Here is a 13,589-nt window from a genome sequence, read left to right on the forward strand (position 1 = left end):
TTTGATACTCCTCTCCTTTTTCCTTTCTCATTTTGTCCCTTCTAGCTGTCTTATTTCTTCCTATTTTCTTTTCTGAAAATCTTCCAGTTTTTGAGCGTATATTTTGAAAACAATGAAGTGAATTATAATTTTCTTTTCCTGTAATAAACTGATTTTTTTTATTATGTTCCTTGCTTTGGGTATGTTTTCTTTTAAAGCAAAACTTTTAACTTGGAAAAAAAAAGTTTGAAAAAAATACCTCTTTCATATGTTCATGGGTCCATGAGTGATTTCAGAGGGTCCATGAGTTTAGATAGAAAAAAAAAATGATTACGATTTACTTTTTACAACCCCTTAAGAGAAATTTAGCATTTCTTTCCATTTGTTTTATGACTAAGAGTGGGGCCATAGATTTTACCACTGCCTAATGCAGTAGTGGGGAACCTGTGGCCTTGAGACCTCTAGGTCCTCATGGGTGGCCCTTTGACTGAATCCAAAGGACTTGAGGAACTAGAGGGCTACATGCGCCCTCAAGGCCACAGGTTCCCCACCCCTAGCAAAGGTTTCATGACATAGGTTAAGCTCCTCTGGTCTGGAGAGAAAGGAGCCCACCCTTCTAATGTTGACTTACCATGTAAAACAGCCCTCTGTATAGAAGGCATTGCTTCTGTTTAATGTTCACATGTTGCCAATTTCTGAAATTCTATAAGCAAACTGACTTCATTGCTGTTAATCTTTCTTGATCTTCCTTTCAAGTTTCTTAAGAGCCTCTACTCAAGTTTGGTTATTTTCTTTAAAGACACTTCTTGATTATAGTTACTACTTTGTCTAATATGCTTTGTCGATCTTGCAGCCCCTCTCTGAACCATAAACACAAATTTAAGGAAGATTTTTGAAACACAAACATCCCACCTGTGAATTATTTCCTATTTATCCTGTATATAGTTTGCTTTTCATATTTTTTTTTGCATGTTGTTTCACCCATTTGATTTTAAGCTTCTGGAGGTCAGGAATTGTCTTTAGCCCCTTTTGGTATCTCCAGCACTTAGGATAGTGCCTGGCACGTAGTAGGTGCTTACTGTTTATTGATTGATTTGGTGTTTATTGAGTGATCAGTAGGACTTTACATCAGTCTTTTCCCAACATGGATTGAGTTATATGAAAGAGGGTTAGGATACTAAAACAAACAAACAAAAATCCTTCCCATTCCATCCTCGACCAATTATCATAGTGTAGTTTCATTTTGAATTCATTTATTTCGTTGAAGTGAATTCCATAGTACCTAACACACTCCAAGGACAATTGGAAAAACAAAATAATTCTAAAACCAAAGAAAAATATTTAAAGGTAGTGTGTTACAGTGGAAAGAACACTGACTCTAGAGTTAGATGTCCTAGGTTCCAATTCTACCTCTGATCTTTACCTATGTGATCTTATGCCAGACACTTTTCCTCCATGGACCTCAGTTTCCGCATCTTTAAAATGACAGGGTTAAACTAGAAAGCCTGTGATGGCCCATCTAGCACTAGAGCTGTCATCTGTGATTTTTAAATATTTGATTATGCTCAGCTCTACACTTCTTTTACCCCTCCATAAATGTGAATAACAGAGCATTTGCTGTATAGGTTAATTGTTGCTGTTGTTAAGTCATGAGCCCCATGTGGGGTTTTCTTAGCAAAGATGCTAGAGTGGTTTGCTAGTAAGGTCTGAGGCTAGATTTGAACTCATGAAGATGGTTCTTTCTGATTCCAAGCCCAGTGCTCTATCCAGTGCACCACCTAGCTACCTCACATCGGTTAATAGTCAAGGGGAAAAAAATGTGCCTTCTGAGTCTTAGAATACAAGACAGAAAGAATCTGTGATCATTGGGTGGGAATTACTACTTTGAACACCTTTCCCACTAGCTCATCTGACACCATGACCCATGCTTCATTTTTAAATGGAATATGACAGTGTTCTTAAAATAGCAGACATCCCTTTGTCCAGTGCTTGAAGAAATCTTTGTACTCTTGGTTCATTCTTTAATTATGCTTTTAAAAAAAATGACTTTGCAATCACTCCCCTCACTGAAGTTGGTATGATTCAAGGACCTACCCTGCCTGTTTTGATCGTGCATAAACTGAAAGGGTTGGACTAGAGGGTCTCTTGGGTCTATAATGTTGCTTTCTGTGAATCAAAATGTGCTTCTAAGCCCTTCAAGGATTTCAAAATGGCATTTCTGCCAGGCGTAAAAACTCTTCAAGTAGAAAGTGCTTTCGTATGTTGAACTGGGAAATGGCTGTCCTGTAACTCCCTACACCCAATGCAAATTCCGCCCTCAGAAATGATATAATAATAATTTCTAAGATACAGTAAAAGCCTTTGCCATTGTTACATTTGATCAGTGGATGAATGCTTAGGGAATCCTCCAAAGGTGCTTCTTTTGACTCTACCTTTTCCTCTAATTCCTACTATGATATATTGTGCCATCTTTTATGGGCAGTGTAGGCCATACTTGGTTTTCATGGAAAATCAAGAACCCTGATGAAATAATCTACAGATTTTCTTTTATTCAAAAACTTTGTTTTTGAGGACAAGTATTTAATTCAATCAATAGGCAAATTATTTATTGCCGACTATGTGCCAGGCATTGGAGATACAAAAACCAAACATCCCCCTGCCCTCAAAACATTCACGTTTTATTTGGGAGGAGGGAATTCACTTTTAAACCTTAGCACATCAACTTGAAACCAATTTCAAGCTAAGTCTTATTTGAAGATAGTACAGTTAATACTAATTCACTGTTCTGAATTTAAAAAAAAAAGTCTTGAATTAATTTATTTGATTTACTTCTATTAGGTCTGAGAAAAGCCAGTCTCTACTCAGCTCTTTCCTTGCATTGTGAAGCAACTTCTTGATTTTTTTTCTAATCTTAATAAATGCCTTCACTTCCCTTGTTTGAATATGAAAACTTTTACTGTTTTAGAAGGTGATGATGAGCGCTTTCCTAGAATGAAGGTATTATTTATTTCAGAAAATTATGCTTTTCAAGCATCAGGTTTTCAATTTCTATCTCCTACTTCACTCTATGATTTGGCTCTAGCTAAGAGTGTAGAGAGGGGCAGGTAGGTGGTGTAGTGGATAGGACGCTGGGCCTGGACTCAGGAAGACTCGTCTCCCAGAGTTCAAATCCGGCCTCAGACACTTACTAGCTGTGTGACCCTGGGCAAGTCACTTAACCCTGTTTGTCTCAGTTTCCTCATTTGTAAGATGAACTGGAGAAGGAAATGGCAAACCACGCCAGTATCTTTGCCAAGAAAACCCCAAATGGTGTCTCAAAGGAACGGAACAACTACAGGAGGAAGTTTAGGTTTGTGAGAATTACAAAGAGTGTGATAAGAAACTTTTGTTTGTTAACTGAAGCAAAGGACACTATTGGCTTCCTGTTACCAACTTAAAACTTGTAGAGTATGTGACCTTTGTTTTCTTTTTGTGTTCTTATCACTGTCTAAACAATCTGGCGAAACAAGTATCAGTATTTTTTTAATTGAATACTAAAAAAATCCCTATTACTAAGTTATTGTTAAATGAAGGAAAAAAAACACTTTTTCTCTGGAAGAAAACATTTGATACAATAAAAGTAAGTTTTTAGGGAAGTATTTAGAGAAGACTATAGGAAATAGCGCTTTGGGTAAGTTCAAACACTTAAGTTTAAACCCACCCCCACCCCCTGAAAAAAAAATAGATGAACAAAAACCCTTTACCATCATTTTAAGCTAGAGATAGAAGAGGAGGGTCAGTTAGGCAGTAAACATTTATTAAGTGCTTACTGTGCGCTAGGCAGTATGCTATGCAAGTGCAGTATGTATAAAGATGGGTAGGAGAGTGTGTGTGTGTGTGTGTGTGTGTGTGTGTGTGTGTGTGTGTGCAAGCACTCCCACATGTGAGCACTCACTAGCCCCACCTCTAATCTATTGGCTGTGTGAACAGGAACAAACTACTTATTAAGATCTTGTTCATTAAATGAACAGAGCCCATTCATGGCCACTTTTACAAGCAGGTGACTTCCTATCTGCAAATGTTTAGATCTCCAAATCCAATGATCTCCATCTAGAGGCTATAATAAATAGAGATATATATGAATAGATGAAAAAGCCATGAAACAAAAACATGGTCAAAATATTTATTGATTTGATTAAATAGCTGTTAGGATATATCTGGGAAAATGCTACATCATAAGCAAGAAGTGTATTTTTACATTTTTCTCTTTCTAGCTTCTATTGATTTGAGTGACAACCTTAATCTTATTTACAGAAGAGTTACATGTTTAACAGATTTGTTACTGTATTTATTAAACAAAATTCTAGCATTTTTGTTTACAACATTTCACTGCTACATTTCAAACACATTAGAGAAATGGAAACATACTTTCTCGAGACCTCTCGTATTAGCAGCCTTCTTTTTTTAATTTGTAATTTGCTTATTAGTGATTCTATAACAGAACTAAATTAAGCCAAACAAAAGGAGGGAGAGACAGAGAAAGAGAAAGACATAGACACAGAGAGAGAGACAGAGATAGAGAGAAACAGAGAAAAACACACAGAGACAGAGACAAAGATAAACAAAGAGACAGAGACACAGAGAGAGACACAGACAGAAAAGAGCCTTTTTCATTTTTTATGGGGTGTTTTAATCTTCTTGGTTCCCTTCCAAAAAAAAGGAAAAGGTATAATATTGTGGCAGAATTTTGATGCCCCATTAGATATCTGTTTCGGAAAAGGGCATCTTCCAGAATAACAGGTCCTTTGTCAGATTATTCTGCTCGGTCAGTTCAAAAGGAGCTTTTTTGCAAATATGTCCACCCCTCTGACATGCCATCTTTAAACCTTCAGAGTTATTTCCTGTCCTTCTCTAAGTTTGATTTTTTTTTAAATGCTATATAGTACAGACAGAAAGGTGTGACAAGTCCTTTTCTTCCTATAGGAAACTGGTACACCTTTGTATTCCCAGTGCTGAGTTCAGTAATGGGTACTGAGTAGGTGCTTAATAAATGCTTATTGACTGATCAATATGAAGATCCATTCTTAAACAACTTGTTAGAGTTGGAAGGAACCTTAATGATCTGTTAGCCATACCCCCTCGTGCCATGGATGAAGTAACTGAGACTCAGAGTGGTGTGAATTAAAATAATAACTACCATTCACATAATGCTTTAAGGATTACAGAGCTCTTGTCATATGGTACCTCATTTGATCCTCAACAGCTCTGTGATGTGAATGCCGTTACTTTCCCCATTTTACAGAGGTGGGTCTATTAGAGAAATCGGGTGACTTGCCCAGAGTCACATGGCTAGTATCCAAGGCAGAATTTGAACTCACGTTTTCCTGACTGGACTCCAAATTCAGGTGTCTGTCCACTGGGCCACCTAGGTCTTGGATTGTACTCTCCATATTTTCAGTCTTATGAAGATCAGTCAATGAACATTTCTTATACACCTAGTACGTGTTAGGCACCATGCTAAGAACTGAGGGTAAGGTAAAAGCATGGTCCATGTTCTCAAGGAGCTCGCATTTAGATGGGGGAGATAACATGTAAATAACTGTGAAAGTGGAGTTTTATTTTAGATGTCTTTTGATTTAAACATAAATTTCTAAAATTGACAAAGAAAAATACTTATGATCTAGGAATCATAAAATGATTCTTCTAGTTCGAAAAGTCTTGGTACTGTGAAGGAGGAAATGTCAGTCAGTGAACATTGATTAAGCACCTAGTATGTGCCAGGTACTGTGCTAAGTGCTCGGGATACAAAAAGAGGCAAAAGGTAGTCCATGCCCTGAAGGAGCTCATGCTCTAATGGAAATAGCAGCTACTGTGTGCCAGGCACAGTGCTAAGCCCTTCAGAAACATCTCATTTTACAACCATGAGAGGTAAGGTTATAACCCTTAGAGATAGGTGCTGTTATTATTATCCTCTTTTTATACTTGAGGAAACTGAGGCAAATAAACACATGATTTGCCCGGGAACGCAGTTAGTGTCTGAGGCTGGATTTGAACTCAGGTCTTCCTAACTCCAAGCAAAGCACTCTCTCCACTGAGCTATCTAAGCTTCTTGATATGGGTTGACCTTAGTCTTCTGCATGCTACTGGAAAGCCTTCCCCTCATTTTCTTGCACCTAAATATAATAGTAGCTAGGTGGCACCATAGTATATGTAGCATCGGGCCTGGAGTAAGGAAGAGCTGAATTCAAATCCAGCCTCAGATACTTACTAGCTATGTGACCCTGGGCAAGTCTCTGAACCTTGTTTGCCTCAGTTTCCTCATCTGTAAGATGAGCTGGAGGAGGAAATGGCAAACCACTCCAGAATCTCTGCCAAGAAAACCCCAAAAGGGATCACAGTCAGGCACAACTGAACAGCAACAACCCAAACAAAAACATTGAAAGCCTGGGGAGTGTGATTAGTAGTGTTAAAGGACAAGAAGATGCTTTGAAAAGAATTCCTTATTGTGGTTATTTGCTGCAATATATAACTCCTCTTTTCTGTAGTTGTTTTGTTTGGAAAATGCAATTAGCTTCAGCAATTTTTGACGTTTCTTTTCTGTTTCTGGGGTGTGTGTGTGTGTGTGTGTGTGTGTGTGTGTGTGTGTGTGTTTTCCACTTGGATGTGTCAGCAATTACAGTAAAATCTGAAAAAAATATTCTTTTTTTTCTCCATTCTCTCCCAGGATTTTCTGCTGCAGATTTTTACTGTGTTTCGAATACTGATACGGCCTGAGATGTTTCCAAAAGACTGGACTGTCATGCGCTTGGTTGCTAACAAGTAAGACACTTACACATTGCTTATAAATACAGTTTTCTGTTCGGGGGAGATGAGTGTATGAAAGGATCTTTTTGAGCTCTCAAATTACTTTTGACTATCTTCCCATTTCTCCGTATTAATTGATCTGCTAAAGTAAGCGTGACATATTGGGAAGGCATTGTGGTATATGGGGAAAAACAAGCGTATGCATAGGGTGAGAACTGGTTTCAATATACACTTGCCTAAGTAGTCTATGTATATATATCCAAATCCTCAGATAAAGGAGTGATAAAAGCTTTTGGACTATAGAGCTTTTTATTAGACATGCCCAACATGGCTCCAACTGCGGCACACATTTATAGAAGCAGACGTGTTAAAACTTTGCAAAGTAGCAAATCATATAATATGGCATAATGTATTTTAAATAACTGCAGAAGCAGTGTTGACAGTTCCAGCTCTTCTGTTTTTGCAGACAAATCAGAAGTGTTGCTGCAGCCCTCTTTAGGGCCTGGAATATTTAGTGTGATATCGTGAGAAGAATGAAATTAAATTTCAGTTGAGCCACAATCCAGGGCCCTGCATTTTTAGGTAGTACTTAGCACAGTGCTGGTACATACTGGGCGATTAATAAATGTTTATTGATTGGTTGACTTTAACCCCATTTGTTTGGATGTTTGGATGTGTTTACATTATTCCTGAATATGAGGACTGGGCGATTTCAGTATATGATCCACAGACCTAGATGGGAAAGTCAATGATAGGGCAACAAGGATGCTGCTTCTTTGCCCTCTTTAGGATAAAAAAATTTTTTAGACTATTTTGGTAACCAGTACTTGGGTTTTTTTTTCCTCCCAAAGGCTAATGAGTTATTTGCTTTAGTTGTGAATGCAATTCAATTCAAAAGACATTTTTGAAATATTTATCTAAATACTTATACTAAAGCACTATGGTAGAAATAGAAAGACAAAACCCAAGGAATCCCGGCCTTCAGGGAGCTTACAGTCCACCAGAAATCAGGTGGCTGGCCTTACTGAGCCTTTGCAAGTCAGCCTTTGAGTAACCAGATGGTTTTTCAGGTTTGTTAGTTTGTTTTTAATCTATTATTAGCATTAATATTGCTAGATCTGACCTTTGCTGAGGATGTCGTGTTCACAGTTCTCTTTTCTTTTTAATTTCTCTTGTATCTTGCAGTTTTCCTCAATATTCAAGTTTTTTGATGTTTAGATATTTTTCCTCAAATGAGAAGAAAAATTAAATGATACTTCTTAAAATAGTCATGTAAAACATGATGATTCACAAAATATAATAGCTGATAGTTTGTCAGAAATTCACCCTCAGTCCCCATCATTATGGGGGAGCGAGGTGGCACAGTGTATAGAATATGAGCCCTGCAGTCAGGAAGACCTGAATTCAAATCCAGCCTCAGACACTTACTGTTTCTGTGACCCTGGACAAGTCACTTAACCTTATTTTCCTCAGTTTCTTCATCTGTAAAATGAGCTAGAGAAGAAAATGGCAAACTACTCCAGTATCTTTGCCAATAAAACCCCAAATGAGATCATAAAGAGGTGGACATGAACAACAACCCCATCATTATATTATTGCCTAAGCAATACCATTGGTGCTGATGAAGGTCTGGTCCTGCAGGCCCAGCCCACCACTCTAAGAGGTGCTAAGTGTCAGTTGCAAACTGCTTCATTCTGTGATGATCAATGCCATGATTCCAGCAAAATAACTTGTTCTGACCTAAAAACTACCTTTGCTCCACCCCTTCTACAAGGCATTGTATTTACTTCTCTGCTCCTCATCTAGTAAGGAGGAGATTTCCCTTTACTCAATTTATCCAGCATGGATATTGGGAGACATGGGAGGGACATGGCATAGCCATAGGTCAAAGAGGATTTTTCAGACTGATATCTACGTGGGTTGTGCCAGTAAGATTAATAATACTTTCTTTTAAGGTATATAAGCAGTTTAAGCCTGTCTTTTCACATCTACTAACTCCCTTATAGACCTAATTGTAAGCTCTTAAATTCTAATTTAAAATCAAATGGCCCTATGAATACATACTTCTGATTCTAACATGGTGTGAATCTATGTCTATCCAGACAGATAAGGAAATTCAAGCCCTAACAGATTATACAACTGTTGAGTTATAGGCAGCTAGGTGACACCATGCATAGACCACTGGATTTGGAGTCAGAAAGATCTGAATTCAAATGTTGCCTCAGACATTTACTAGCTGTTGACCCTTTTGATGTCTTTGGCATCAAATAAAAATATTATTTCATTTGGTCCTCACAGCAGCCTCTCGAGGTAGGTGCTGTTGTTGAAGAAACTGAGGAAGGGAGAGATTAAGTGACTTGCCTAAGGTCACCAAGCTAGTAAATGTCTGAGACCAGGTCTTCATAACTCCAGGGTCTTCGAGTTTTGGCTGTCAGCATCGCTGCAGTCCTGTTATTCCTTAGGAACCTACCTTTTCTTTGTTCTTTGCAATTCATTTTATGCCTCAGACCTTCCCCTTTCTCTAAATATATTACTGTTAGGTAAAGGCCATCTTGTACATGTTACCCAAATGTCACATTATGAATGTATTTGTTTATGTTTCTTGGCACCTGAATATCTGGAAATATCTCTCAGGGATAGGGAGCCTGCAGCTTTGATTCCATAAGGCTGCAGCCTCCCCACCTCTGATTCTAGATCAGGGCTGTCCAAAATTCACAGTGGGATTTATGTGACCCACCTACAAGGATAGAAATTTACATATATGCTTTAGTAAACAAAGCTGAGCTAAGACAGAACTCTCACTAAAATGGCAAATCAAGATATATTGTCTGTTGTTTCAGTAAAAACTTAAGGTTGGACAGCCCTGGGCTAGATGATTAGCTAATTTTGTTGTTAATGTTGTTTTCATGTGGCTATTTAGTATATCCATCCTTATGAAAACCTTAAAAAAAAAAAAAGACTGCTGTGACAGTGAGACCCCAGGTAAATCATTTTATTCCTCACTATCCGCAGAATTACAGGAGAGTTGCCAGAAGTTTGTCCAGTAGGAATTGCTGTCTCAGATGAAACTGTAGTAGTGGAACCTCACTCACCCATCACGTCGTATATCCTGTATACAGAACAGATATATACAATTTAAATGGCCAAAGGTCAAGACGTGTCTTTTTTTTTTTTTACTTTTGAATCTCTTTATAATGCAGCATGTTAATAATGAGATGCTTGGATAGACCCCCAGTCTCATTGATGTCAGTATTCAGCCCAGCAGTGGAGATCACAACTTTTCCATTCCCTGAATCATGTGGAATTATCACACATACCTTTCCACAAATCCTCCATAATGGGTCTACCCAGCCTTTCTGTGGGCATGCCTGTAGATCTTTTGACTTTGTGTGGACTCCATTAGCACATGGCTATCTAGATGACTGGACTGCTTCCTTTTCCATGCATGTGTGTCTGACAATACGCTTTACCTTGCTTATTTTCTTCATTGGTATTATGTGGCGGTCTTCTCCCAAACATTTCATAAGCATATCCTAGGCTCCCAATCAATGAAGACTTCTCTGAACTTCCAGACTTAAAAACAATTTCACCTTCTTCAAATCCGTTACCCTCTTTTGCAATTATCATATTCCTGCTGAAGCCATTTTTTGTGTATGTTTGATTTATCCTTCCTCCCCCTACCCCGTTACAGAGTAGGTCCCATGATGGGAGACTCCACACCAAGTCAAACCAATGAGCAACTTCATTAAGTGCCTACTACATTCCAGGCACTATGCCAAGTTCTGGGAGAACAAAGAAAGGCAAAAACAGTCTCTGTTAACAAAGAGTTCACAGTCGTATCCTATTTCCTTTGGATGCTCAGCGTTTAGCAGAGTGCTATAGCAGGACTTCATTAAAGTTTCTTGAAATGAATGGAATGGAGATTGAATGCAAACTGAGGGTGCTTAGCATATGTAATGGTGAAAGAGAAATCATTGGCCCAAGTTGGTATAGGAGGAATATAATTAAAATTAAACACCAAAAATACATGGCATTTTAAATATAACCACCTCCCCACCCCTCACCCGTGCATATGCTGGGGTATTAAAATAAGCATATCATTATGTATGGGGGGGAGGAGGTGGGAATAAAAAGCTTATGAAAATGTCCCTATCCCTGAAGAAAATGAAAACTCTTTTGCCTGAGCAGAATTGTCTTGAAGGCTTTTCCTTTATGGTTCATTGCTGTTTTATTCCTGGGGATCACTGGGGCTATTTTAGAATATTTTATGAAATCATTGACTTAGAGCTACAAGAAAGCTTAGATGTCATGTTCCTGAGACCTTTATGTCTGGCTCAGTGTCTGCCTGCACGTTCTAACTGCTGTGTATGGGTATGTCTGGCATTACACTGGGCCTTTCCTGGTTTCCGTTTCAGTAATCTGGAAGTTTTGGTTTGTGGTAATCACAAACCAATAAAAATTCTAATTTAAAATCAAATGGCCCTATGAATACATACTTCTGATTCTAACATGATATGAATCTATGTCTATTCAGACAGATAAGGAAATTCAAGCCCAAGCAGATTATACAACTGTTGAGTTATAGGCAGCTAGGTGACACCATGCCTAGAGCACTGGATTTGCAGTCAGGAGGATCTCCATCTCTGACACTTACTAGCTATTGACCCTAGACAAGTCACTAAACCTCAGTTTTCTCATCTGTAAAATGGAGATAATAGCAACACCTACCTTCCATGGTGGTTGTTGCGAAGTTCAAATGAGATAATACATGTAAAGTGTTTAGCAAACCCCAAAGCATTACATACATGGTAGTTGTTGTTATGATTATTATTGTTTTTGTGACTTTCTCAGGGGTCATGCAAATAGTAAGAAACTTTAAGCCCAGGTCCTATGACTCCTAAGTATAGTATTCTCTCCAACATACTGTACTAAATTGAATATATCTGCTTTACATGGGTAATACAGGTCATTATTTAGCTATGTGGATTTAGACACCAGTGTCGGAGGGGAGGATTTGATTTCTTGTCATCATAGTATCTCTATCTGTTGTACATCACAGAGCAGAATCTGGATTGTAGGATGAGAGAGGGGAGGGGGGAGAGAATAGCTATAGAGGTATATCATATATTATATGTATATATTGTATATGGAGGGGTCCTTAGGGATCATCTAGACCCCCACCTTCATTTTACAGATGAAGAACTTAAGGCCCAGAGAGGTGAAGGGATTTGTCCAAAGTCACAGAAAGTAGCACATCTGGGATTTATGGTCTAGACCCAGTGGTGTTCATCAATTTAGGTATAGGGAATCATGATCATCTCCTCTACTCTTCCTACACACCCAATCTTAAACAGTAAGCCAAACCACTAAAAAAAAATGTGTGCCACATTTAAATACATAAAATATAATATACTTTTGTAATATATTTGGCAAATGAGCCACATATAAAATAGTTCTTAGGAAATAGTAAGCACTTAATAGGTGCTTATCTGTTCCTTTAACAGAGTGTGTGTGTGTGTGTGTGTGTGTGTGTGTGTGTGTGTGTGTGTGTGTGTGTGAAGGGATGGATAGCTAGATAAGCCTTTCAGTGAGTTCTGAGGAGTTAGTAGTAAGAATGTGGTTAATGTGTAAATCCAACTTCCATTCCATTTAGGAAGGTTTCATGAAAGAAAAGAAACCAAAGCTGTTTAGGAAAACAAGGATGTTAGTTTAGTCAAAGAGGAAAACCTATGAGACAGGGAGAAAAATAGGCTAGAGGTATGATGAAATGGGGCAGCCCCAAAGGAAGATGGACACCTAGTATTTTGCCATTCCTGCCCAAGGGATCTGGGATATTTTCTACTTCAAAGATCATGCCCTTATTACTGTTTTTTCTTTACATTCCCTCTTGCCTCATCAGAAAATTCAACTTGCTAATTAAAGTGAAAAAAATATTTCACTTTGTGAGAGAATCATAAGGGTGTATAGGATTGGCAAATTTGTCATTCCATTTGGCAGTTTCTAATTGTTTGCTACCAGGAAAGGAGCTGCTATAAATATTTTTATATAAATAGATCTGTTCTCCACCCCCCCCCACCTTTTTTTAATTTCTTTGGGATACAGACCTAGTAATGGTATTGTTGGGGCAAAGGGTATGCATGGTTTTGTAGCCCTTTGGGCATAGTTCCAATTGATCTCTAGAATGTTTGGATCAGTTCAAAACTCCACCAACGATGTATTAATGTCCTAATTTTCCCATATCCTTTCCAACATTTATTTTCCTTTTCTATCATATTAGCCAATCTGATAGGTGTGAGGTGGTACCTTAGAGTTGTTTAAATTACATTTCTCTAATCAGTACTAATTTAGAGTATTTTTTCATGTGACTATAGTTAGCTTTGATTACTTCTGAAAACTTCATGTATTCTCTGATCATTTATCAGTTGGGGAATGAGTTGTATTTTTAAAAATTTGACTTAGTTCTCTATGTTTTTGGGAAATGAGGCCTTGATCAGAGACACTACAAATTTTATTTCTCAACCTTCTGTTTTCCTTCTAATCTTTGCTGCATTGGTTTTGTTTGTGCAAATTTTTTTTATTTAAATATAATCAAATTTATCCACTTTACATCTCGTAATGCTGTCTCTTGTCATAAATTCTTCCCTTATCCATAGATCTGACAGGTAAACTATTCCATTCTCCCCAATTTGCCCCTGGTATCCCCCTTTATGTCTAAAACATGTAGCCATTTTGACCTTGTCTTAGAATATGGTGTGAGATGTTGGTCTATACCTAGTTTCTGCCAAACTCTTTTCCATTTTCCCAGCAATTTTTGTCAAATAGTCCAT

At 37.9% G+C, this 13,589-nt stretch overlaps 1 protein-coding gene and 1 long non-coding RNA gene across 3 annotated transcripts in view; one reads left to right on the plus strand and one right to left on the minus strand.

Moving 5' to 3' along the window:
* Nucleotides 1–13,589, plus strand: part of DOCK4 (dedicator of cytokinesis 4) — a 541,696-nt gene that overhangs the window by 434,170 nt on the left and 93,937 nt on the right. For both annotated transcript variants that reach the window (XM_036758430.1, XM_036758431.1), the window contains exon 27: nt 6,683–6,777. In XM_036758430.1, the coding sequence (XP_036614325.1) occupies nt 6,683–6,777 (95 nt within the window). The remainder of the gene's footprint in view (nt 1–6,682; nt 6,778–13,589) is intronic.
* The window catches only part of LOC118849546, a 33,111-nt gene continuing 29,293 nt past the window's right edge, over nt 9,772–13,589 (minus strand). Inside the window, exon 3 of the long non-coding RNA XR_005010434.1 lies at nt 9,772–9,871. This is a non-coding gene — a long non-coding RNA (uncharacterized LOC118849546). The remainder of the gene's footprint in view (nt 9,872–13,589) is intronic.

The sequence above is a fragment of the Trichosurus vulpecula genome, chromosome 5 (genome assembly GCF_011100635.1).
Source record: "Trichosurus vulpecula isolate mTriVul1 chromosome 5, mTriVul1.pri, whole genome shotgun sequence".
Classification (NCBI taxonomy): Eukaryota; Metazoa; Chordata; class Mammalia; order Diprotodontia; family Phalangeridae; genus Trichosurus; species Trichosurus vulpecula.